The sequence below is a fragment of the Xenopus laevis genome, chromosome 6L, assembly GCF_017654675.1.
Source record: "Xenopus laevis strain J_2021 chromosome 6L, Xenopus_laevis_v10.1, whole genome shotgun sequence".
In the NCBI taxonomy this organism is placed as follows: domain Eukaryota; kingdom Metazoa; phylum Chordata; class Amphibia; order Anura; family Pipidae; genus Xenopus; species Xenopus laevis.
The window spans coordinates 74,037,998-74,065,064 of NC_054381.1; the positions used below are offsets into that span (position 1 = coordinate 74,037,998).

At 38.3% G+C, this 27,067-nt stretch overlaps 2 protein-coding genes across 5 annotated transcripts in view; both read left to right on the forward strand.

Annotated features, from left to right (window-relative positions):
• Positions 1-12,863, forward strand: part of marchf6.L (membrane associated ring-CH-type finger 6 L homeolog) — a 73,979-nt gene extending 61,116 nt beyond the window's left edge. For 3 of the 4 annotated variants that reach the window (XM_018266128.2, XM_018266129.2, XM_018266127.2), the window contains 7 exons: positions 1,301-1,370; positions 1,665-1,846; positions 3,199-3,333; positions 3,959-4,048; positions 8,022-8,154; positions 8,251-8,386; positions 11,553-12,863. In XM_018266128.2, coding sequence (XP_018121617.1) covers positions 1,301-1,370; positions 1,665-1,846; positions 3,199-3,333; positions 3,959-4,048; positions 8,022-8,154; positions 8,251-8,386; positions 11,553-11,643 — 837 coding nt within the window. In that variant the 3' untranslated portion in view covers positions 11,644-12,863. 4 annotated transcript variants of the gene reach the window in all.
• Positions 12,864-25,427: 12,564 nt separating this feature from the next.
• Positions 25,428-27,067, forward strand: part of ropn1l.L (rhophilin associated tail protein 1-like L homeolog) — a 38,910-nt gene continuing 37,270 nt past the window's right edge. The window contains exon 1 of the mRNA NM_001096022.1: positions 25,428-25,552. The gene's annotated coding sequence lies outside the window, so the exon portion shown is untranslated. The remainder of the gene's footprint in view (positions 25,553-27,067) is intronic.

Below are 27,067 nucleotides of genomic sequence, written 5' to 3' on the forward strand. Positions count from 1 at the left end.
GACTTGCTGTGATAGATGGAACCATTTGTCTACCAAAAAATCCTGAAGGAGAATGTCCGGCCATCTGTTCGTCAACTCAAGCTGAAGCGATCTTGGGTGCTGCAGCAGGACAATGACCCAAAACACACCAGCAAATCCACCTCTGAATGGCTGAAGAAAAACAAAATGAAGACTTTGGAGTGGCCTAGTCAAAGTCCTGACCTGAATCCTATTGAGATGTTGTGGCATGACCTTAAAAAGGCGGTTCATGCTAGAAAACCCTCAAATAAAGCTGAATTACAACAATTCTGCAAAGATGAGTGGGCCAAAATTCCACCAGAGCGCTGTAAAAGACTCGTTGCAAGTTATCGCAAACGCTTGATTGCAGTTATTGCTGCTAAGGGTGGCCCAACCAGTTATTAGGTTCAGGGGGCAATTACTTTTTCACACAGGTTTGGATTTCTTTTCTCCCTAAATAATAAAAACCCTCATTTAAAAACTGCATTTTGTGTTTACTTGTGTTATCTTTGACTAATAGTTAAATGTGTTTGATGATCAGAAACATTTTGTGTGACAAACATGCAAAAGAATAAGAAATCAGGAAGGGGGCAAATAGTTTTTCACACATATATATATATATATATATAGGTGTGAAAAACTATTTGCCCCCTTCCTGATTTCTTATTCTATATATATATATTTATTTCAAAGAAAAAAGGTTCTGTTGAGTTTTAAATTCTTAATATATCAGGCTTGAGTTCACTTTTACTATTAATCCAGTATGTTGTATATGTATTTTGTTTGCTAATTTTGTGTTTAGAGACACCTCTGGAGGTAGGGCAAACCTCAGTTACTTCTTATCAGATTTTTAGATGCATGTTGCAGCCAGCCCTGTTTTCTTTGCAGTCATGAGGTGTTCATTTACATATTTATTTTTTTGGTTTTAAAGGGATGAGGTGGCAACCCAAATTTATTGCTCATCACCTTAAAATAAGAGGTTCAATGTGCTTACTAGGTGTATCTTAAAACTGGACCCGTATATATATTTACTGTACATGCTACAGGGTTCATGTAGAATTAGTCCAGATGCATGAATTTCTAAACTTGTGCTGTTTGCACTATACCTACATATGTAGGCTTATTTATCAAATATTTACTGTACTATATATCCTATATACTAGTTCATTAAATAAAATGTACTAAGTACATACTCATATTTACTATGTTGATTACCTCTGCTTTGAAGGTTTTAAATGTGTGCCGCTTATGAAAATAATTAAAATTAAATTTCCTCTTAATACAATTATATTTTATTTTTCAGATCCTTATGTTAATCATTTTCATGTGTATAACCTTACTGATAGCAAGTCTTATCTGCCTTACTTTACCAGGTAACTTATGTTTCCTTTTCATTATGATATATATATTATATATATGCAGCCTTTAATCTTGGCTTAAATAAGTCTTTTATTACAGTGACTTTTTTCTGGACAGGCAAATTCTACCTGTACAATAGTAACCCATGGCAAATTTGTCCTTTTGTTGTTCCTTCCACATCTGACTTTACAACGATAATGACTGGTTGCTATGAGTTACTGCCCAGATGCAAATTTGCCCAATTTTGGTAAATGAGCTTGAGTAATTTGTCAATTATTGTGCTCTGTCTCCTTCTGTGCTCTATATAGTATTTGCTGGCCGCTGGTTGATGTCTTTCTGGACTGGTACTGCAAAAATACACGAATTATACACAGCTGCCTGTGGTCTTTATGTTTGTTGGCTCACTATTCGGGCAGTAACAGTGCTGGTGGCATGGATGCCACAGGGACGAAGGGTGATTCTACTGAAAGTGAAAGAGTGGTCCCTAATGGTGAGTTTGTTAAAAGATGAAACTCAATGGTATTTTTCATGCATAATTTAATATAATACAATATTAAACAAAGCCATACACATTTTTTATACACAATTCTCTTTTTAAATATGCAAAGCATTTGCATTGCTGAGTAGTTCTCCGATACTGTGAAATGCCACAATTTCTGGTCATTTCCTGTAGCCCACATTACACTGGAAACCAATTAGGTTTGTAGGTAAGTAGAATGCATAACTATGCTTAGCAAGTTTTTCCTGTTGGCACAATGAGCTGCGTATTAGTTCTCTGGTGCAATGGAAGGGCACAAGTAATTGGTCAGATTGGCATGCCTGTGATTTGAGTAAATAGATGGCAGGTATAAGCTCTGCACATTTGTAAATTCCCAAGTACATATAGATTAGAAGGCACTTATAAGTGGGGGACTAAGGTTTTGTCTACATAAAAGTTTTTGTTGCATTTCATACCCAGGTGAATGATATGTGGTAATGTGAATTAACATTGTAGACTGGGTCCCAAGATATGCAGGACCATTGCACTAGGGCACAATGCTTTTTGAGAGGATGGTTTTGTTGCATTTGATCAAACCATGTCCAAATGCATAAACAATTAACAAACAAAGCCACACACACATTATTAATACAATGATACTTCAAGCATTACTGTACATGGCCTTTATCTGGTAGCCAGTAGGTTTGCTGCTATCCAAATCAACAAGCACAATTGGGGCATGTGCAGTATCACGAAGATCATTATAATGGGAAGATCTTTTCTTTTCTGTTCCCATTCATTTAGACCACTCTGGTCAAAATATGGTATTGGTGATTTACAATAGAATTATTTGCATCTGCCACACTCAGACATTTTAAGAAGAATTTACTGTGAAGGACTAAAATTCTTCCAGATTCTGCTGACCACTTATCTGGGATTTTTTTATAGGATTTTAAGGCAACAGTACAGGGAAAAACACAGGTAGATACAATTATACATGCATACTTCATCTGCACTACTATAGGATTTCAGTAACTGTATGAATATATTCTTCTTTTGTATGTTTTAGTGTGCTGTCAGTCTTCCTTCCATAATAAAGCTCTGTGAATGATCCTCATATTAGGCCGCTAGGACTACTGAAAGCAGAAAAATGTGTTCAGTTTTCCTTATAGTGGTAACATAAAATAATCAAAATTAGAATAACTGGAATTAGTAAAAGTGTTATGAAAAAAAATTATAGCATGCTTCATCTAAGGAACAGTAGTTTCTGAAAGCTGTATGAAACAAAATATACTTAATACTTCTTTTTACATTAGGTAAATACTGTTCTTGCATGTTGATAATTTTAATCTGTTTTATTTTAGATAATAAAAACATTGGTTGTTGCCCTACTGCTTGCTGGTGCAGTACCACTTTTACTTGGGCTTTTATTTGAATTGGTAATTGTTGCACCCCTTCGTGTTCCTTTGGATCAGACCCCATTGTTTTACCCTTGGCAGGTAAGTTAATATGTATTTGTTTCCCCTCGTAGTCTGGGCATTTAATTTTACTGCTACTAATACTACGACATAGTCAATATCTGTCAAGTGTTTTATGCATAAAGTATTGCATAGCCCTGAAACTTGGTTCTGCAGTGCAACTTAACAGAAAAAATGTTGCTTATAAGTGAAAAGAAATCATTATTTGCTGGGGGGAGGGTGGCTGCCCCCGTGAATCCCAAAGGTTTTTTCCCCAGGGTTATTGGACAAAAAAAAACACCATCTGAGTGAAAAAAACTAATGCAGCACTGCCCCTCTATCTTATCTTTTTCAGGCATCCCTATTTAGACTTACAAGTACATTTTACCCTACTGTTCATGTGCATAATGAAATTACATAAACCATTATTCAATTAACAGAATAGGCAGATGTATTACTCCGTGTAAATTCCAAATATAGAATATGTGTATATAGGTGTATACTGCCACTTCAATTTTTTAAAAAAAATGTATAATGCTGTTCCATGTGAAAGACCATAAGCACTTGTTTGATACCTTTGATTCATAATAATTTGAATGATTAAGATTTAAGGGGGGAAATAATAATCCATCATTGTGTCTACATTTGTCTTATTTTCCTTGTACAGGACTGGGCCCTTGGAGTTCTACATGCCAAAATAATTGCTGCTATAACTCTGATGGGTCCACAGTGGTGGCTAAAAACTGTAATTGAACAAGTAAGAAACCAAATAATTTTTATTCCTGATTCTGGAATGTATATTGCACAGACAAAAGAATACAGAATAGTGAATTTCTCTAATATCTCTTAATGTTTCTTTTAAAATAATCTCCTACCAAAAAAGAACACATCCTTTCACACTTATCAATATTTTGACAAGCCACTCGCCTGCACATGCACGTCTTGGGGGAATTAGCATTTAGTAGAGAGGTAAACTGGGGATCTGGAGTTTAAAATCAAGAGACATCACAGCTTTAGACAGAACGCAGCAGTCCTAACAAAAGGCAACAGAAAAACACAGTTCAGCAATTTAAATGCAAAACATTCAGGGGTTTCCCACTCTGGGCTCTCACCATCCAGGGAAGCTATTACCCTCTGGAACTTCAGAGCATTCAGGCTTATCGGCAGCCCTGCTGGCTTCCCCTCCTGGGACACGGACTCACTAGCCTCTGCCAGTTCATTCTCCCCTCCAGGGATTCAGACTCACTAGTCTCTTAATCTTCCTTCCCCCCCACCAGGGATTTAGGCTCACCAACCTCTGCAACAGGCACTCTCTTCCAGCAGTGCCACACTTACCTCCACTCTAGGAGGTGTCCGGAAAGCCTTAATTTTAACCCCAAAATGAATACTTGAGCAACAGAGTTGATATCAAATTAAGTGGCATATTAAAGAATCTTATCAAACTGCAATATATATTTAAGCAAATATTGCCCTTTTACATCTCTTGCCTTGAACCATTATTTTGTGATGGTCTCTGTGCTTCCTCAGAGATCACCTGACCAGAAATACTACAACTCTAACTGTAACAGGAAGAAGTGTGGAAGCAAAAGACTGTCTGTTAATTTGCTCATGTGACCTAACAAGTATAGTTTGTTTGGTATGTTTGTGTCCATCGTGAATCATACGACCCCAGGGGGCTGTCCTTATTTTTTAAAATGGTTTTCTATGTAGGCTTACCCAATGGCACATACTACTAAAAAAGTATATTATTATGAAAATGGGTTTTACATGTGAGCTGTTTTATGCAATATCTTTTTTATAGAGACCTACATTGTTTGAGGGCTATCGTTTTTCCTTTAAGATGTGGGAACACAGACCTTTACATTTCCAGCTTCTCTCTCAGCTGCCACTTGAATACTTGGCTGAGAGTGAATATTAACCCAACCTGTGCTGGGTATCCCTCTGCAACCCATATCATGCAGCATTAATGCACTTTTCTCCTAAGGCACTGGTGTTTCCCAAACATGATTTAAATAGTTGAAAGAGAACAAGGTGCTCCAGAATAATATAAAGTGATTCACTGAATAGTGAAAGTGGTCCGGGTGCACCAGCCCCAGACCCCCAGCTTTAGGGAGCGGTACAGCAACGAATATGGAAGCAGAGCTGACCAGCACTCAAAACAGATCCATGGGACCAAAGGAATTCAGTTAAAAAAATATTTTATTTGTAGAAAAGTTAAAAATATATTAGCATCTCCATATACCCTATGCGTTTCGCACCCCTACAGGCACTTATGATAGTCACAGGATGTGAGCATATATACACAAAACAACCAATCAGAAAAATGGGGGGGAACAGAATAAAACATTTAAAGAGACAGTACCTCTATAGTCCTTTAGGAGGTTAGATGTTGCAGGAAATATATTTAAAATCATTTGTCTTTATATAAAAAAGATATATAAAGAGAGAATATGGTGGAAAAAGTAAAAGAATATAAAATATATTGACAAACATAATAGTATATTGACATACATAATAGTATCATAAAATGCACAGAACAAAGGAATGTATATATATATATATATATATATATATATATGTATATATATATGTATATATATATATATATATATATATAAATAAAATATATATCTGTATATGTATAGATATTTTTTTCATATATGGGCAGATAACACATCTCAAATATGGATAAACCTATATGTACATTCACTTACAGTCCACAATTTCCCATGATCAAACGCATAATTGAAAAAAAATATTCCCATCCAGAAGACTGATGACAAACTTAATAACATCTTAAATCACGGCTTTAAGTTTGTCACCAGAAAAGGCCTCACCTTAAATAACATGTTATCTCCAAGTATGGTAAATACTAAAAAAAGAATCACACCCCCACTTGGTTAATGACAAAAGTAAATTTCAAATGTGGTGATTTTTATATATGAAAAAAGGTGATACCTTTTCGGATAATATAAATAGTAGAACATACAAAATTAAACCATATATTATCTGTAACACAAAAATGTGATCTAATTACATGTCTAAAATGTCAAAATCAATACGTAGGAAAAACTTCACGTAAATTGAAAAGAATTTGAGAGCATATGTCTGATATTAAAACCAAAAAATAAATTAATGTTTCTAAACCTTTTCATTCATGTAATTCCGGAGATCTGAATTTTTTCAGTATTCAAGGTATAGAAAAGGTACGTCTTAATAGCCGGGGAGGTGATCTATCCAAAATCCTGTCTCAAAGGGAAGTATACTGGATTTTTACTGCAAAACTAGAATACCATATGGCATGAATTCAGAATTCGATGTAACATACTACTATTCTTGAGGAACTATCTATGTCTTTAACAAATCTGATAACATGACTTAATGTTGTTTGAACAAAAATATCTATACATATAAAGATATATATATTTTTATATATACATTCCTTTGTTCTGTGCATTCTATGATACTATTTATGTATGTCAATATACTATTATGTTTGTCAATATATTTTATATTCTTTTACTTCTTTTTCCACCATATTCTCTTTTTATATATATTTTTTTATATAAAGACAAATAATTTTAAATATATTTCCTGCAACATCTAACCTCCTAAAGGACTTTAGAGGTACTGTCTCTTTAATTTTTTTGTTCTGTTTTTTACCCCCATTTTTCTGTTTGGTTGTTTTGTGTATACATGATCACATCCTGTGACTGACATCAGAGCTCATGACTAAGTGCCCTTAGGGGTATGAAACGTGTAGGGTATATGGAGATGCTGATATATTTTTAACTTTTCTAAAAATAAAATTATTTTTTAACTGAATTCCTTTGGTCCTGTGGCTCTGCTTCCATATCCATTGTGTTTCCCAAACACCCACAATATATAAAAGGACATGCTAACCATGACCTGTATAAAAGCACTTGATCTTTGGCCTTGTCGCGGAACTCCTCTGTGACTTATAATATCCTTGTGTTTTACACTAAAGGGTACATATCCAAATCAATAGTGATGGGGCACAGAGTGGATCTGTTTCTCCATGCCCTGTGACTAAAGTCACGTGACTGAGGTAATCTGGGAAACTAACAACATATCTTCCCCCATGTCAAAGTTCAAAATTAAATCTAAAATTATTTGCTCTTTTGAAAAACTGATTTCAATGCAGGATTCTGCTGGAGAAGCACTATTAGCATTGTGTAAAAAACGTCTTAATTCTCTTTTTTTTTTTTTTTTTATTCATTCGTCACAAGATATGACATATTACTTTCACAATAGGATTATGATGATAAAATAATCTAGATTTGATAAATAGTACGCATATACTTTTGTTCACTGCTTCACACAGTTTACAGGTGTTGTTATGGCAAAAGGCATGGACAGTTAGACTAACTGTGACCATGAAAAAAGGGTTGAGCAAAACATTGGTGGAATAAAAAAAAAAAAAAAAACCTGTGAAATATAATATTTAGTTGGAAAAAATTTAGTTTGTTTTAGAAGGTAAAACAATTGCTTCCTGTTGAAAAGATGTTTTATAATGAATTTAAAAAAAAAAACTTTAATTTTGTTATGTAAAAAACACCTAAGAATATATATTTCCCCATGGTACAGCTGTCCTTTGTGTTTTATCATGAGACCAGGCTTGTAAAGATAGATTATTGTTTTTTTGTAAAACACCTTGGGTGAACTATAAACTATTATTTTCCATTGTTTTTTTGTTTTTTTTAATTTAGGTATATGCAAATGGAATACGCAACATTGATCTTCATTTTATAATACACAAACTTGCTGCACCAGTCATCTCTGTTCTCTTGCTATCACTTTGTATACCATATATAATTGCTGCTGCCATTGTGCCAGTAATTGGTAAGTGTTTCTGTATCTTTGAGGTTTTTGTTGCCAATCTACTGTATAAGAAATTCTTCCTTCTAAGTGCTTTAATTTTTTTTAAATTTTTTACAGGTGTCACTGCAGAAATGCAAAATTTGGTACAGCGCCGCATATATCCATTTCTTTTGATGATAGTTATTCTGATGGGGATTTTATCCTTCCAGATACGCCAGTTTAAGCGCCTTTATGAACACATCAAAAATGACAAGTAAGGATAACATTTATTTAAATGTACTAGTTTTGCCTTTTATCAGACTTAATTATATGTAAATTATTTACTCATTTTAAAAGGTTTGCATTAAAAAATGTTTTGACTAAACATTAACTTTTTGTACCAATAGAAACCGATAATAAAACTCCAACTTATCCCCAGGGTATATTCGAAAGTCCGGTATTGGTTATTAACAATTGGGTGCATGTCCTGCAGTAGTGCATGGGAATCAAAAAGAAAATTCCCCTTTCTTCATTCATTCAACAACCAGTTAAAGGAATTTTTCAGTGTAAAAGTAAAAACTGGGTAAATAGCCTGTGCAAAATAAAAAGTGTTTTCAATACAGTTAGTTAAAAATGTAATCTATAAAGGCTGGAGTGACCGGATGTCTAAGATAATAGCCAGAACCCAACTTCCTGCTTTGCAACTCTTATTGGTTACAAGTCGGTAACCAATCAATGACTGGACAGGGGGCCATATGGGTCATAACAAGCAGGGCCGCCATCAGGGGGGGAGAGTTGTAGGGGGCCCTGAGGGTAAGGGGGGGCCCGGCCACGCCGCACTTTCTTGATTAGCTGGGGCCCCCTGCTTTCTGAGAGCTGCTGACTTCGGGAAGGCAGGGCGGGAGCACAGGGGGAGGTATCTTCTGTCCATTACTTCCCTTTATTGGTCACTAAGTTTAAGTCCCGGTTGAGCTGCTCAGGGATTGGATAGCTGAGGTTTAAACTTATCCTCCAGCTCATCCAATCACCATGCAGCTTTACTAGGACTTGAAAATCTGTGACCAATAAGGGAAGAAAATGCTGTCACTGGAAGAAGATGCAGCCACCTGTGCTCCCCTCCTCCCTTCTGTAGTTGGCAGCTCACTGACAGCAGATGGGCCACACTAATGAAGTGCAACATGGCAGGGCCCCCCTAAAGGTAACCCTTTGTGGTCCCTGTTGTGTGGTGGGGCCCTGGGCACCAATTTTTTTTTTAAACTTCTGGGGTGGCGGGGGTCAAGTTTTTTACATGGATGTTTAAGGGGGGCTTTGGCCACCAATGTTATTATAATGTGGGGGGGGGGGCCTGGCCACCATTTTTTTCCCCATGTGGGGTCTTAGCCACCAATATTTTTTAATGGGGGGGCACTGACCACCAATATTTTTTTTATTAACATGTGGGAAGTGTGTTGTGGGGGTGGACCTGTGGGGGGTAGGGAGGGCGGACCTGTAGGTGGGGCTTGTGGTGGGCGTAGCCCAGGGGGCCCAGGAATTTTTTTTTGTATGGGGCCCTGTGATTTCTGATGGCGGCCCTGATAACAAGACCTGCATGCTAAGGATCAAAAGCAAACACGCTGAACAGTTATATCCCATGTAGCCCCCCTCCAAGTCGCTGACTTAAGGTGGCCATAGACGCAAAGATCCGCTTGTTTGGCGACATCGCCAAACGAGCGGATCTTTCCCCGATATTCCATTAACGAGCATCTTGGTTTTTGAATGTGATGGTTTTCCAGTATTTTGGTGTAATAGTAGGTGCTTACTAATTAGTGTTTGCTACAAGTTGCACACAAATCACCAATTAAAACACTCCCTTTTTGTGAATCACAAAGATTTGGTTGTAGATTGGGGATTGCGTGGCCAATGCGCATGGTGGCTCTTATATTAGCATGTTATGGTTGCAGCCTGCTAGGTAAACCCTGAAATAACAATTATTTCCAGGTTGGCAGTTATTTCAGGGTTCCCTAGTGTAAAGAAACTAGGGATGCACCGAATCCAGGATTCGGTTCGGGATTCGGCCAGGATTCGGCCTCTTTTAGCAGGATTCGGCCGAATCCTTCTGCCCGGCCGAACCGAATCCTAATTTGCACATGCAAATTAGGGGCAGGGAGGCAAAAATTGCGTGGCTTTTTGTCAGAAAACAAGGAAGTAAAAAAAGTTTTCCCCTTCCCACCCCTAATTTGCATATGCAAATTAGGGTTAGGATTCGGTTCGGTATTCGGCCGAATCCTTCGCGAAGAATTCGGGGGTTCGGCCGAATCCAAAAAAGTGGATTCGGTGCATCCCTAAAAGAAACCAGGCTGATGAATGACTGATGAAGACGCAAGGTGCTGCATTCGGATCCGACAGTCGTGTCGGGTGCAAGCAGCGACAAGTTCCGACATTTCTATAAACTTCCCTTATATTTGCTGCATCTGTCTCCTCGCATGTGCTTCCTCTCAACGTGTCGGATCTCAAGAAAACGCATCTTGTAGTTCCAGCCTTATAGTCGGTTAATGAATGCAAGCATAGATATTCCCCATTAGAAAGTAAAATTCTGCCAAAGAAAATTTAAGAATATAGTGGTACTTTAAAGGGGTGGTTCGTTCATCTTAAAGTTATCTTGTAGTATGTTATAGAATGGCCAGTTCTAAGCAACCTTTCAATTGGTCTGCATTTTGTATTTTTATAGTTTTTGAATTATTTGCCCTTTTCTCTCTTTCCTGCTTTCAAATGTGGATCAAAAAAACACCCAAATGCTCCACAAGGCTACAAATTTTTGATTAGGATTTATAACTTTATTTTTTCCATTCTTCATATTTCCTTCAAAAGGAACCCACATGTAGCTTGCAGATGGAGTGACTAAAAGACAATCGCTTACCAACAAAATTTTTTCTAGCAGCTAGGCAAGTAATAGCTAAGGCCTGGAAATCACCTTTCCTTAAAGTTGAATGTATGAAGGCAAAACTAGATTGGATTTTTTCCTATGAGAAATTGACCAGTATTAATTCTTGATACCTAGACAAGCAAGCACCAAACGTAACTTTTTCAAGGTGTAATAAAATTTTATGTATGTGAATGTTTTTTTTCTTAAGATTACTAAATTCTACATTAGGCATTGTTTTATTTTATCACAGTAATGAGAACAACATTTATCTCTGGTGTCCTTTGCATAATTCATAGCAATCTGCAGTGAGTTTTTTAATGAATTAAGTGGCCCATAGTTTATTAGGTTATCAGCTTATCAGGAAAATGAATGCCCTTATCAGATGTCGTGTCCAAGTTTCTAATTCAGTAATTTCTGAATACAGTTTATGTATTTTCTGCAGCAGCCAAGCACCCCTTTGTATCCAATGTGTCTGAAAAAATGAAAACCGTCATGTAAACACATTTTTTCTCACTCAAACACATTATTTTCATCTTAGGTACCTGGTTGGTCAGCGACTTGTGAATTATGAAAGAAAGTCTGGCAAATCTGCAACATCTCCACAGTCTCCTCAGACAACACAGGAATGAAATATTAAGCTGGGGACTTCTGATCACCTTCATGCCCAATCCATAGACTGTTTTCTCCCTTGCAAAAACTAGACTTGAATGGTCTCACGGGGCAGTTTTCAAGCAGTGTCTGTTAACTTGTTACATGTCCAGCATTAAGACAGAAATCCACAGTGAGTGAAAGTGCTCAGAATGATTTGCTGCAGCACTATGTATTCTTGAACTTTCTGGCATGATGCCAGAAGAAAAACAAAGAATACAATGTCCTATAAATATCTTAATTGTAAATCTTAAAACATATATTAATTTATTAAATCTAGTTGTCACTTTATTTTTTGGGATTTTTTTTTCCTATTTGCTAGGGAAGGCAACTGTGCAATGAAATTATGAGCACAAACAAATCTTTTAACAACCAATATAAGTTGCTTCCCATTTCAAGAAGTTCACTGACTTGGCACATTTCTATATATTGCTATGGGATTGGAGCTCCTGTAAGGAAGCAAGTGCTGCTACACTCAGCATAACAGCATCTGTTTAAACGTAAATGTGTATAACTGGTTACAAAATCAAGTGTTCTTTTTCTATCTGTTTTTCTCTTTTTTTCCTCTAAGACACCAAAGCTTCTTTTTAATGTTTTCATTTTATGTTGTACATTATGATTTTGAAAGATTTTGTAAAATAAATGACCAGTTACGATGGTGGTTGCTTGGAAGCACTGGAAATTAGTGCAGAAATGTGTTATTAACTTTACTGTCCTTAGTAAGGAATAATAGCAATATAAATACATCTGTCTGCTAAAAATTGAGCAACAGGGGTAGCAGTATTTTAATCAAAGCACATTCATGATAGCACTATGCTATTAAAGGGGTTGTACAGTACAGTTTGTAAAATGTTGCAACCCTATATGCAATGTGCTTGTTCTGGCAAGAGCAAAACAAACTAAGTTTGATCACACCATATTTGCAAATGATTCTGTTTTTCTGGATTTTCTGTAAAGTAGAAAATATTTGGATTGAATTAGAAACAGTTTCGGGTGGATCTGAGCCTGACCTAGATGATTAGGGTAGTGACCAGAAATTTTTAAATTTGCACGGATGTAGGTGCGGATTAAGTTAAAGCTGTTAACCATGTCCCTGAAAGGATCTAGTCTATATAATCTTGATTAAGATTATATACTGTGCTTTTAATGATCTTGCAATAACTGCTTTACACAAAGTTATTAAACTGCAAAGGCAAAATAATTTTTTAATACAAAATTGTGATTATTTTCTCACAAGTGTTTATTTCCTATGCTTTAGGGAAAATTACATAATTACAGTTGAAGTGATGTTAAGGGGTAAAAAACATGAAAAGTAGAACCATTTTGCAGTGGTTTACCCACAATGCAATGAAAAAAAAGGAAATTGACAAAATACAAATTTTTATATGCTCTTTTAGTGTATTACTATGTAAGGTACAATGTTTGAGGTTTTTATTGATAATGTAAGGCTAAGTTGAAGACATTTTTGGGTCACAAAATCTGCATGGAAAGAAAAATGTGTATACATTTGCACCATTCAGGCTTATTAGATTGAATTACATATTTGTTATTCCTATAATAATATCTATGTGGTTTTCTTTCAATATTTTATCTTTGCATTTGGTAGGTTAACATGGTACACATTTAGAAAACTGAAAGATAAAATATATTTATCACAAGTACCTTAAAGGGATACTGTCATGGGAATTTTTTTTTTTTTTTTTTTAAATTAATCAATTAATAGTGCTGCTCCAGCAGAATTCTGCACTGAAATTCATTTCTCAAAAGAGCAAACAGATTTTTTTATATTCAATTTTGAATTCTGACATGGGGCTAGACATATTGTCAATTTCCCAGCTGCCCCAAGTCATGTGACTTGTGCTCTGATAAACTTCAATCACTCTTTACTGCTGTACTGCAAGTTGGAGTGATATCACCCCCTCCCATTTCCCCCCCAGCAGCCAAACAAAAGAACAATGGGAAGGTAACGAGATAACAGCTCCCTAACACAAGATAACAGCTCCCTGGTAGATCTAAGAACAACACTCAATAGTAAAAACCCATGTCCCACTGAGACTCCTTCAATTACATTGAGAAGGAAAAACAGCAGCCTGCCAGAAAGCATTTCTCTCCTAAAGTGCAGGCGCAAGTCACATGACCTGGGGCAGCTGGGAAATTGACAAAACGTCTAGCCCCCATGTCAGATTTCAAAACTGAATATAACAAAATCTGTTTGCTCTTTTGAAAAATGGATTTCAGTGCACAATTCTGCTGGAGTACTAACTGATGCGTTATGGGAAAAAACATGTTTTCCCATGAGAGTATCCCTTTAATATCTGTCTGTCTATTATCTCATTCTCAAACCAAGAGTGTTACTTTGGTCCTCCTTTCTGCTATTTTAGGCTCTGCTCTTCTGTGAAAGCTTCCCCCTATTTGTTTTCAGCATTGTTGGTATGGAAAATGCTTTCATTCAGGCACTACTGAGCTTGCTTGTACCTTGGCATTCATATTTAGGATATATTATATTGGTTTTTATTTTGCGGCCCCTATGTGCCTCATAGGTAAACCTAGTTGGGAGAGACAATGCTGGACAGGGGAAGCTTTGAGGTGATTTATAGAAATGTCATGAAAGCCACAACATTTCAGAAGGTTTGTGCTTTGGCAGTTTTGAGCAAAAAGACATATTTACCAGTTTTGAATTTGTGAGAAAGTGTACTTTCCAAAAATATATGGCTTTCTGGGGTGAACTTAAAGGGATACTGTCATGGGAAAAAAAAAATTTTCAAAATGAATCAGTTAATAGTGCTGATTCAGCAGAATTCTGCACTGAAATCCATTTCTCAAAAGAGCAAACATAATTTTTTTTATATTCAATTTTGAAATTTGACATGGGGCTAGACATATTGTCAATTTCCCAGCTGCCCCAAGTCATGTGACTTGTGCTCTGATAAACTTAAATCACTCTTTACTGCTGTACTGCAAGTTGGAGTGATATCACCCCCCTCCCTTTCCCCCCCCAGCAGCCAAACAAAAGAACAACGGGAAGGTAACCAGATAGCAGCTCCTAACACAAGATAACAACTGCCTGGTAGATCTAAGAATAACACTCAATAGTAAAAAACCCATGTCTAAATGAGACACATTCAGTTACATTGAGAAGGAAAAACAGCAGCCTGCCAGAAAGCAGGCACAAGTCACATGACCAGGGGCAGCTGGGAAATTGACAAAATGCCTAGCCCCATGTCAGATTTCAAAATTGAATATAAAAAAATCTGTGTGCTCTTTTCAGAAATGGGTTTCAGTGCAGAAGTCTGCGGGAGTAGCACTATTAACTGATGCGTTTTGAAAAAAACATGTTTTCTGATGACAGGATCCCTTTAAGTTTTTATGGCTTTACCCCACATAATATGCAGAAAATATGTTGATTTTTCAGTAGCTGAAATGACATTAATGATATGTGCTGTTTTCACTCTGCGGCCCCTAGATGCCACATCATTTGATAAACAGTTTAGTAGACCCTTGGCATTTCTATTTTGTATGTTTTCTTGGCACCTAATGACAATTGATAGAGAAGAAGCTACAAAATATAAGCTTTGAGGTGAATTAAAAATTTTAGACATTATTAACACCACTAACCTGAAAGGATTGCAGTTAGATTGTTTAGAGTTTAAAGACATTTACACATTTTGGGTTCTTCAGAATGTTTGTTTTTTTCTCAAGATGTATGGTTTCCTGGGTAAACCTACTATTTGGCAGTATTGTGCTGCTGGGAGTTTTTGACCTATACATGTAAGAAATGGCTATAATGTCTAAACAGGAAAATAATTGTAATAAATGTTTGGTTCTTGCAGGGTAGATAATTAGATTACAAGGGTACACCCCTTCATATTTGACTCCTGCTTATCTATGAGGATGATGGGAGGGGGTTGTTGTAATATAATTACAGTAGAACCCCGATTTTACGTTTTTCAGGGGACCAGGGAAAAAAGATGTAAAATCCAGGAAGATTTAAAATAAGGGAAATGTATTGAACACACATATGTAAAGAAATAAGGAGTAATTTTTTTTATTTAAAAGTTCACATGTATTTCCCTCCAACACAGCTCATTTCCAACTGCTTCTTAGTCTTCTGTGTTGTTTCCCAGCATAGCTCTCCACTTCATTGCGTTTTCAGCCCTCTTCTTCTGCAGCATGGTTCACATACTTCAACAGCAGAGCTCACTTTTGGCTGCACAGTCACCTTTTTTTGCCCCTCCTCCAGTCTCACTGTGCAGAGCTGCCCACTTTTGCCTGCAGGGTCATATTTTCCTTTCCCAGCACAGCTACCCGCCCACTTCTGCTTCTAACTGGATCTCAGCACAGGCATGCAGGGAGAATTCTGATGTTTATGGAGCCTTAAAGGAACAGTAACACCAAAAACTGAAAACGTTTTTAAGTAATGAAAATATCATGTAGTGTTGCCCTGCACTGGTAAAACTGATGTGTTTGCTTCAGAAACACTGCTATAGTTCATATAAACAAGCTGCTGAGTAGCAATGGTGGAAATTGAAAAACGGCTATATGGCACAGGATAAATAATGGATAACAGAAAAGCTATGTAGAACATAATGCTATCTGCTGTGTAACTTGAGCCTATTCTCCTTTGAATAGCTGGCCCCCATTGCTACACAGCAGCTTATTTATATAAATAATAGTAGTGTTTCTGAAGCAAACACAGCAGTTTTACTACTGCAGGGCAACACTGCATTATATTTTTATTACTTTAAAATAATTTCATTTTTTGATGTTACTGGTCCTTTAAGTAAAGGGGGTAAGGGCTTTTTGGTCTAAAAACCTAGCATTTGGGTAGGGGCAAGCCTTAAAAAACAACGTAAAATCAGGGAAAGCAAAATGTTAAAACCGGAAAAGGCACCCATAGACATGCATTGATTCTTGGAGAACCACAAAAAAGAGATGTAAATGTGGGGAAACGTAAAATCCGGGGACGTAAATTCGGGGTTATACTGTACGTATACAGTATATACAGTACCTCACAATGACAAACATGGAGTAGCTTTTATTTTCATATTTGGCCTGTTTAGCTCAATAAATTACAAAAAAACTGATATTTATTGAGACAGTTTGCAGTTGTTCTTCACTTTTTGTGTTTTAACTATTTAATTTTTATTCAGCATGTCTCAGATCAGTTTGGAATTTCAGCAGCTATCTTGTTGCTAGAGCTTAACCCTAGCAACAAAATAGCTGATGAAATTCCAAACTGATCTGAGACATTAAAAATAGGGTTTTACTCTAACAACCAGACAACCATTCAAAATGAGCAACTCGAATATAAAAACAACAAGACATGAATAGAAACCACACAGTGCGTAGTGTTTTGGCTTCCAGAGTAAGTAACCCTGTCTGAAAGGTGGAATGAGAGAGAATACAACTATAAAAATTAGGCCCAACATATATTACTAGTATATATTATTGTATAATATATTAAAATTTAACTTAAAGGTCAATTACGTTGTTGAAGATATACAATACATGTATCCATTTAAAACTAAACTTTTGCTAGTGAAAAAATTCTTGCAGAAAATGATGGAAACTATTTATCAATAGGGATGCACCGAATCCACTATTTTGGATTTGGCCAAACCCCCGAATCATTAGCAAAAGATTCGGCCCAATCCTAATTTGCATATGAAAGGGGTGGGAAGGGGAAATCTTTTTTTACTTCCTTGTTTTGTGACAAAAAGTTAACCGATTCCCTTCCCCGCCCCTAATTTGCATGTGCAAATTAGGATTCGGTTTGGCTGGGCAGAAGGATTCGGCCGAATCCTGCTGAAAAAGGCCGAATCCCAAACCGAATTCTGGATTTGGTGTATCCCTATTTATCATAATATCCTAATTTTATTCATCCCTTTCACAGGAAGCAATTAAACCAAAGCAGTGCAGCTAAAATATACCTGCTTTAGATTGCAATGGTAAATTCCAAATAGAACAACCTATGTCACAATTACACGCACATGACTTTAGGTGTGGCTATAAGGGGGTCACACGTTCAGTCTCTCCCTATGCTATGAGTTGCTTTAGAGCAGCGAGGTCAGGGTTCTACTGTACAGTTTGATGACTAATGTGACATGTATAGGCCTCAGTATGAAAACAGGGAATATGAATATCATGGCTGTCATTACAGCTACTTCAAAATCGACATTTACTGCATTTTATGTAGTGTTTTACTACAAATGAGTAAGTTAATCTTAGAAACTATATACAGTTAAAACTTTATTTTTAGTTTTCTCACATTTTTCTCTCAAATTAGGCTGTGGGAAGCAGGAACCATGGGGTGTAACATCATATTAAGGAGACACATTGCATGCTGCTCCCCCCCCCCCACACATGTTCATGTATGGACGAAATGTTTTTCTAGTGTCAGGGAGTTCCACATTCTTGTCTGAAAATGCTGCTGTCAGCCTCTCAGCTGGCACCAAGTGTTGACCCAGAGATCTCCACTCAGTAGTTTCTCTGTGAAGGTTCCTCTCCAGACGCAAGGACCCATTATGTTCCATGTGCTCCAACCAATTTCTGAAGTCTCCTTCTCCAGCCCAAGAGTTGCCGGTGCTCCGTACCACCAAATAACACCAGGGGGTACCTGCCTTCTCAATCTCCTTTGCTGTGCCAATTTCAGCATTGTATTGATCAAAATGAACTGAGAATTGTTTTGCATTCCTAAACATTCTTCACCTAGTTGTAGAAATTAGAATAGCACCCAAGCAGGGAAAAGGACTTGTGTAGTGCTTGCTGTTTCTCCTTAGCAGGCAACATGTAGTGATCCTCTTCTTTCCCCCTCTTCTTCCTTTGATACTTGGGGCAGACACATGCAATAAAATGTAAAAGCCAACGTTGTTGTTAGTTTGGAGCAGAAGGAGGCCTGGGGTACCAGGTAAGTGATTACAATGACTAGTGGTTGCGAAACACTTTGCACCCCCAATGATTTACACTTTCTTCTTCTTTAAAAAAAAAAAAACTTGTGAAAGCTTGTGAGATCCACAACAGACACTTTCTTCACTTTTAAACAGTTTATTTATATACGGGTGACTTTCAACATACAAAACAAATCATAAAAATAAATCCTGCCCACTAGGTGCTATCTTCACAGATTTGATGAGTTCCTTCACTAAACTGGGCCCCTTGTGGACTACCAGCAAAAACATAGGTTGGTGTCACCCCTGTACTCTCAATCCTTCTTTGGAGAATTTCTCAGCCTCCTGGCTTTCTCACTCCAAGAGACTCTGTCACGTGGTCACGGCACTCCCAGTGCCTTTGGGAATTCCTCACACAGGCACGTATGCTTCCTGATCTGTGCCCTGCTCTGAGAGAGCTTCCGAACACTCTTACTAGAATTAAATACTTTTCCACAGGAAAGGGGGAAATGTAATCCAATTTATTTTTTAGAAGAAATTTCCAGACCATAACCATGTCTCTATAAAGAGGATTTCTTTTAACATCAATATGGTGTTCAGACCAACTTTAATGTAATGAGGATACTATGTGTTCTAACAAAACTTTCCTGCTGAAAAAGGCAGAATTCCGAACCGAATCCTGGATTCGGTGCATCCCTAATTATATTTAAGGCTTTTTTTTTTTACTAAAGTCACTTCCATTAATGATATAATAGCAAAATATGTAACATTATAGTAATACCTAGGCAGGGAAATTTGATGTTTAAACTTTCAACAGTGCTAATGAGACATTCTCCAATGCTATTGAATCCTACAATGTGATTAGTTCAATAGGTAGGTGGGCCTACATCCAGCATTGCCTGGCAACCCTGTCAAGTTTGTAAGTAAATAGACTGCATAACCAAGCTCAGCACCTGCAACAATCCCCATTTGAGGCCTCTCCAATTGCCTCGAGGGAAAAAAATCCTTCCTGATTCCAAGATGGCACTCAGACCAGTCCCTGGATCATCTTGTACTATAAGCTATCTTCCATAACCTTGTATTCCCTCACTTTTTCTAAAAAGTAATCCAACCCATTCTTAAAGCTATCTAATGGATGCCCTCTTGTCAACTGGAAGGACCTACTGGTAATTAAAGCATTACAATCCCCTAATAAAGTTATACATAGTTATCATATCCCCACTTAAGTGCCTCTTCTCCAGCGTGAACAACCCTAACTTGATCAGTCTTTCCTCATAGTTAATTTTCCTTGCCTTTTACCAGCTTAGCTGCCCTTCTCAGGAGTAGTGAGGTGTGGGCCGGCCCGATACCAGCGGGTCAGGCAGATTCCGGTCGACCTCGCACTCCTCTTTGCGGGTGGTGGCGGGTGCGGGTTGAGCTCTTCACCTGCTCTCCCCTCCCGCCACCTTCACATACCGACTTCCAGCTTTATAGCCACGCGCCTGCTCGCCTCGCCCCTTTTGTGACATCATCATTGGCGGGACCGGTCTGTAAAAGGAACCCGGAAGTTGGATGCGGGTGGGCTTGGGTTGTGGGAGGGGTGGACCCTCTCTAATTCAAAAATGTCCTGTTTGACTGGAGACCAAAACTGTACGGCATATTCTAGATGGGGCCTTACCAGTGCTCTGTACAGTTCCATTATGGATTTGCCTAGTGCAGTCCCTTTTAGTGGCTAGCATATTTTTACATCCCAGGTGCATGGCATTACATTTATCAACATTAAGGGGCCAATTCACTAACTTCGAGTGAAGGATTAGAAGTAAAAAAAACTTCAAATTTCAAGTTTTTTTTGGGCTACTTGGACATTCGACTACGACTTTGAATTGAAGGATTCGTAGTAAAAATTGTTCGACTATTCGACCATTCGATAGTCGAAGTACTGTCTCTTTGAAAAAAACTTCGACCCCCTAGTTCGCCATCTAAAAGCTACCGAAGTCAATGTTAGCCTATGGGGAAGGTCCCCATAGGCTTGCCTAACTTTTTTTTGATCGAAGAATATTCCTACGATCCTTGGATTGAAATCCTTCGAATCGTTCGATATGAACGATTTTATCGTTCGATCAAAGGAATTATCCTTCGATCGTTAGTTTATAAAGCAGTTGTTTGTGAGGCACAGTATCAAATGCTTTCACAAAATCCAAAAAGATCACATCTACTGCTCCCCTGATGTCCAGCATCTGACTTCCCTCATCATAAAAAGCAAATTTGTCTGACATGACCTATCCTTTATAAAGCCATGATGGCTGCTGCTCATAATTCCATTCACTAGGACAACATTTTAAATGTTACCCCTTAACAAGCCTTTAAATAATTTGCCCACCACAGATGTCAAACTTAATGGACTATAATTGCCAGGCTGAGATCGTAATCCCTTTTTAAATATTGGAATTACATCAACTTTCCTCCAATCCATAGGTACCATACCAAATGAAAGCAAATCTAAGAAAATCATAAATAGAGACTGGTCTAAAAATGAACTAAGCTCTCTTAAAACTCATGGGTGTATTCCATCTGGCCCTGGTGCCTTGTTCATATTAATTTTTAGTAAAGCTTTATGAACCATGTCCTGAGACAGCCACTAACTAGATTGAGCTGAACCAACATTGCAGCTATGAGGTGGGTCTGGAAACTCTGACTCCTGTATTGTATACACTGAAGAAAAGAACTGATTTAGCACATTTGTCTTTTCTGTATCTGTTACGTATCTGTTACCACCATACTTTTAAGGGCCAACACTCTCAACCTGCATCTTTTTACTATTAATATACTTTAGAAACTTTTTTGGGGTTAGTCTTAGGCTATGCCACAATGTGCTCCTCATTTCTAATCTTTGCCTTTCAGATTGCTGTTTTACAGCATTTATTTTAGTGTTTATATAGTTTAAATGCAGCTTCTGTCCCCACAGACTTGTAGCTTTTAAATGCCTTTATCTTTATTCCTGTTAACTTCTTTACCTCTATATTAAGCCACATAAGGTGTTTCTTTGTGCTTCTACATTAACTTATTAAAGGAATAAATTGAGAACAGTATCTAATTAATATTTTAAATACCAGCCATTGCTGTTCTGTGTTTTTAGCAGAAAGCATAATGCTCCAATCTATGCTCTGCAGGGCAGCCCTTTTCTGAAATTCAGGGTTGTATTGTCCTAGCCTAGTGTATATTTGTTTTTTTGCACCAGACATTAAATGAGACCACATTATAGTCACTATAGTCACTATTGCCCTGGGGTTCAATAACTTGCACATTTACCATATGTTCTGGGTCAATAGAGATCACTAGATCCAGTATAGCATTTTGTCTGGTTGGCTCATCAACAACCTGTGTCATAAAATTGTCATGCAACAAGTTTATAAATGTGCTCCCACTAACAGCCTAACTGGCAGTAATGTTGCTCCAGTCAATATATGGGTAATTAAAACCCCCATTATCATTACTTTACCCAAACTAGCAGCGTTTTCTGTTTGCATCAGGAGCTTAGCTCCTCCTCTCCACTTACATAAGGGGGTCTATAGCATCTATAGTCCAGGGCCGGAACTAGGGGTAGGCAGAAGAGGCATCTGCCTAGGGTGCAACGACAGGGGGCGCTGGGCAGGTACCTCTTAAACCTTAAACCCTGAAAAAGAATTGGGCTAAAAATGCCACGTTTTATAAACTGCACTTAGTGCACCAGCCTAAAGTTTCAGCATTTCAGTAGCAGCAATGATCCAGGACTTCAAACTTGTCACAGGGGGTCACCATCTTGGAAAGTATCTTCGACACTGTTGCGACACCTGTTGAGAAGCTAAGCTTAGGGGTCATCGCAAATTATCCAGCAGAAAATGAGTTTGGCCTGTAATATAAGCTGATGCTACAGGGCTGATTATTACATTATGATGCTAATTGCACTGGTTTCTTTGCTGCCACGTAGTAATTATCCATATTAATTACTAATCAGCCTTATACTGTTACATTTATATTCTATGTGTACTGTATATTTTGAGTCAGTCCCTAAGTTCAGTAAATGACAGTACCATGGAGCATGTGCAGTGACTCAGCAGAAAAAAAGATGGGGAGCTACTGGGGCATCTTTGGAAACAAAGATCTTTACTGCTAAAGGGCTGCGGTTGACTGGGGCTCCTACAGAAGCTCAAAACATAATGTACAACATTTCTAGCCTACTTCTTTAGTTTAAGTTTCCTTCTCCTTTAAATTGTCTTCTGCCTACCCCTAGTCCGTTTTCACAGCTCTCTTTGGTTTCCCCCCTACCCTCCGCTGCTCTTTCCTCCCCCCTCCTTCGCTCTCCTCCCCTGAGCCCCTTCCCCTCCATCGCTCTCACCTCTTTCCCCGCTCTCTCCCCATCCTGCACTTGTGCAAGTTGCGGCCCATCTGGGGCGCTCGTGCGCACACTGGGGGAGTGGGGAGGCCAGTCGGGCTGCCTAGGGCGCCCGGCCGGCTTGGCCCGACCCTGAATTAGTCTGACAGCAGTGGCAGGAAAGCTTTTCGAAGGGTTAATAAAGGTTACGATACTGGACTTCATAGTAAATCATAATACTATGAGTTTGTGCCAGCATGGTTTTATGCGTAATAGATCTTGCCAGACTAACTTAATTTCTTTTTATGAGAAGGTGAGCGTGGACCTCGATTCTAGGATGGCAGTGGATCTGATTTACTAAGACTTTGCTAAAGGATTTGATACAGTGCCACACAGAAGGTTACTAGTTAAATTAAGGAATGTTGGCCTGGAACATAGTATTTGTACCTGGATAGAGAACTGGCTAAAAGATAGATTACAAAGAGTGGTGGTAAATGGAACACGGCTCGGAGTTCCGCATGGCTCTGTACTTGGTCTTTTGCTTTTCAACTCGTTTATTAATGACCTGGAGATGGGCATTGAAAGTACTGTTTCTATTTTTGCCGATGATACTAAATTATGTAAAACTGTAAGATCCATGCAGGATGCTACCACTTTTCAGAGTGATTTGCAGATCATTAAAATGATCATGCCCATAATAAAAAAAAAAAGGAGGAAGGCTATGGCTCCAATTTTAAAAGCAAACTATGCAGAGTCAGGGCAAATTGGGCAGCAAACTGGAAAATGAGGTTCAATGTTGATAAATGCAAGGTTATGCATAATATAAATGCAAGTTATACACTCCCAAAATGTTGTGAGTTTCCTTAAATAAGAAGGATCTTGGGTTTTTTGTAGAAAACAAGTTCTCTAATTGCCATTGTTATTCTGTGGCCACTAAGGCAAAAAAAGTTCTGTCTTGCATAAAAAGGGCATAAACTCAGGGGATGAAAACATAATTATGCCTCTTTATAGGTCCCTGGTAAGCCCCTCCTAGAGTATGTAGTGCAGTTTTGGACTCCGGTCCTTAAGAGGGATATAAATGAGCTGGGGAGAGTGCAGAGACATGCAACCAAACTGGTTAGAGGGATGGAAGATTTAATTATGAGGGTAGACTGTCAAGGATAGGGTTGTTTTCTCAGGAAAAAAGGCGCTTGCAAGGGGACATGATATACAAGTATATTATAGACAAATAGCAGGCGACCATTTTACCCAAAAATACGTAGGTGGTTCTTCACAATGATGACAGTGAGGTTGTGGAATGCACTGCCGGGTAATGTGGTGATGGCTGATTCTGTTTAAGGGGTTGTTCACCTTTGAGATAACTTTAAGTATGATGTAGAGAGTGATGTTCTGAGATAATTTGCAATTTGTTTTAATTTTTTATTATTGAAGATTTTTGAGTATTGAGTTATTTAGCTTTTTATTCTGCAGCTCTTCAATTTGCATTTTAAGCAATCTGGTAACTAGGGATCAAGTTACTCTAGCAACCATGCATTGATTTGACTAAGAGACTGGAATATGAATAGGAGAGAGTCTGAATAGAAGGATCAGCAATAAAAAGTAGCAGTAACTAACTATGTAACTAGGGATGCACCGAATCCAGGATTCGGTCTTTTTCAGCAGGATTAGGATTCGGCCGAATCCTTCTACCCGGCGAACCAAATCCTAATTTACATATGCAAATTAGGGACTGAAGGGAAATTGTGTGACTTTAGAAAACAAGGAAGTAAAACATGGTTTCACCTTCCCACCTCTAATTTGCGTATGCAAATTAGGGTTTGGATTCGGTTCGGTATTCGGCTGAATCTTTTGCGAAGGATTCGGGGGTTCGGCCAAATCCAAAATAGTGGATTCGGTGCATCCCTATATGTAACTATGTAAATAGGGATCTAAACCCCCCAAAATGAATTGTGCTCAAAGCTGAACCTTGAGTAAGTTTACCTCAATTTTTAAATGATCATCGATGTTTTTAGTTTTTGAATTATTTGCTTTCTTCTTCTCACTCTTTCCAGCTTTCACTATTGCTCTGTGAGGCTACAATGTTATTGTTACTTTCTATTTAGGCCCTCTCATTTAAATATTTCAGCCTCACATTCAAACCACTGCCTGGTTGCTAAGGTGATTTGGGCACTAGCAACCAGATTGCTGCTGACATTCCAGACTTCAGAGCTCCTGAACAAAACACGAAATAACTAAAAAACACAAACAATAATACATGAAAACCAGTTGCAGATTTCACTTCGCAACCCCTTTAAAGATAAAAGGTTCAGATATGTCAGATTTACCCATGCAAACCACTTTGTGCTGCTTGGAACAACTGGCTCTTTGGTCACTATTTTTCACTGCACATTACAATTGGAATAAAAAAAACAACCATCATGGCTACAGAGTTCGAAATATTTCCTTTCCACCCATGCACTGCGCCTCACGTCGACGTCGTGTGACGTTCTGTTGGTCGCCGTGGGGACTGTTGCCTAGAGCCGTAGACGCTTAGTAATACAATCAGCTGCCGAAGTGAGGCGGTGGGTTTCTGGCTCCACTTGCTTGCAAGCGTGTTTATTGTATGTAAACTCGTCAGTGTTTGATCGCACAAAACCCGTTTCAGAGATTCATTTGGTGAGCTGTTTGGAGAAGGTAAAGCGAATTTCAGTTCTTTTAAATTTAAACGAAGAAATGTTTCCGCCATGCTACACGTCCAAAACCAATGAACACTTTTATGGTATTCACTGAATTTGTTCTTGTACTAGGAAATACACTGAGATGATTTAAGGGATGCTGAACGCCTCTATGATGATCTAATGATACATTTTCATATGTTTGGCTCGAGAAATGTTATTTTTGTGTTACTAAAATCTGTCAAGTTCAGGCAAAATCCTGCTCAAAAATAACATTTGTCTCTTAGCATAATTTATAGACATACACTACACTCCTAGTAATGTGTTTTTAAACCAAGAGTTGAGGTCCCTACATTTTGTCATAAAGGAAAGAACCTGCTTGTGGGGACAATAAGTGGTGCTCTTGTGGGCCATATCCATCCCATCTGCAAGTGTGCCTTCTGAGAGTTGCAGTTACACAATGGATACATGTGTTAGCATAAGACAGTGCTGTCCAACTTCTATGGTACCGAGGGCCGGAATTTTTCCAATCTACATGGTGGAGGGCCGATAACGGAAACCAATGTTAGCCACTCCCTGTTTTTAGACCACACCCACTTTAAACCACACCCATGTTACCGCAAGACCATGTCCACATTAATAGCACACCAAAAAACCAAATGGTTGGTGCTCACTGCAGGGATCAGGGCTGGAACTAGGGGTAGGCAGAGTAGGCGGCTGTCTAGGGCGCCATCATTGAGGGGCGCACTTTTTTCAAGCGTTTATTTAATAATTTGTTTCAGTAATCATGGTCACCCAGTTGGGTGGAATCCATCTCCTTCCCCATCTCCCTCTTGCCGGCAAGTAATAGCTCCTTCTGTGCGGTGCACCGCGATGTGCGTACATGCGTCAATGATGTCATTGATGTGATGACAGAGAGAGGCAGAGAGCTGGCGGCCTGCTTGGTGTGGCTCTCGCTGCTCTCAGCCTTGCACAGTTGCACTGAACTGAAGACATTCTTTCTATTACTGTAAAGTGTCAAGCTTCCTGCTGGCACAGCCAGGTACAGATTTTGGGCCCATATGTTTGCTGTTGCTGCTGGGCTCGGCACAGGTATATAAATACATGGGGGCAATATGATGTGATCAGATTTATTTTTGTCTGCTGATGACACAGGTAAAGATTGGGGGCAATATGATGGCTGCAGGAGGGCTGTATGATGTATGGCTGCTGAGCTTGCTTGCACAGGTACAGGGGGCAGTAATATAAATGAAAAAGTGTTGTACATTTTCTTGCTCTCTTTATTTAAAAACCATCATGGTAAGGAGGGAAATGGTAATGCAGCACAGGGGGCACTGATTGAAGCTCTTGCCTGGGGTGCCAAACTACCTTGTGCCTGCCCATATTAAGACATAACCATAAGTCCATATGCCTCCTCCTCCTGTGTTTAATACAGTACCCCAGCATATGATTAAACACCTTAGGGGCCACTAACAATAATTTTCAAATGCTAACAAACCCCCAGAACAAATACCAAAGTATGACACACACAGGG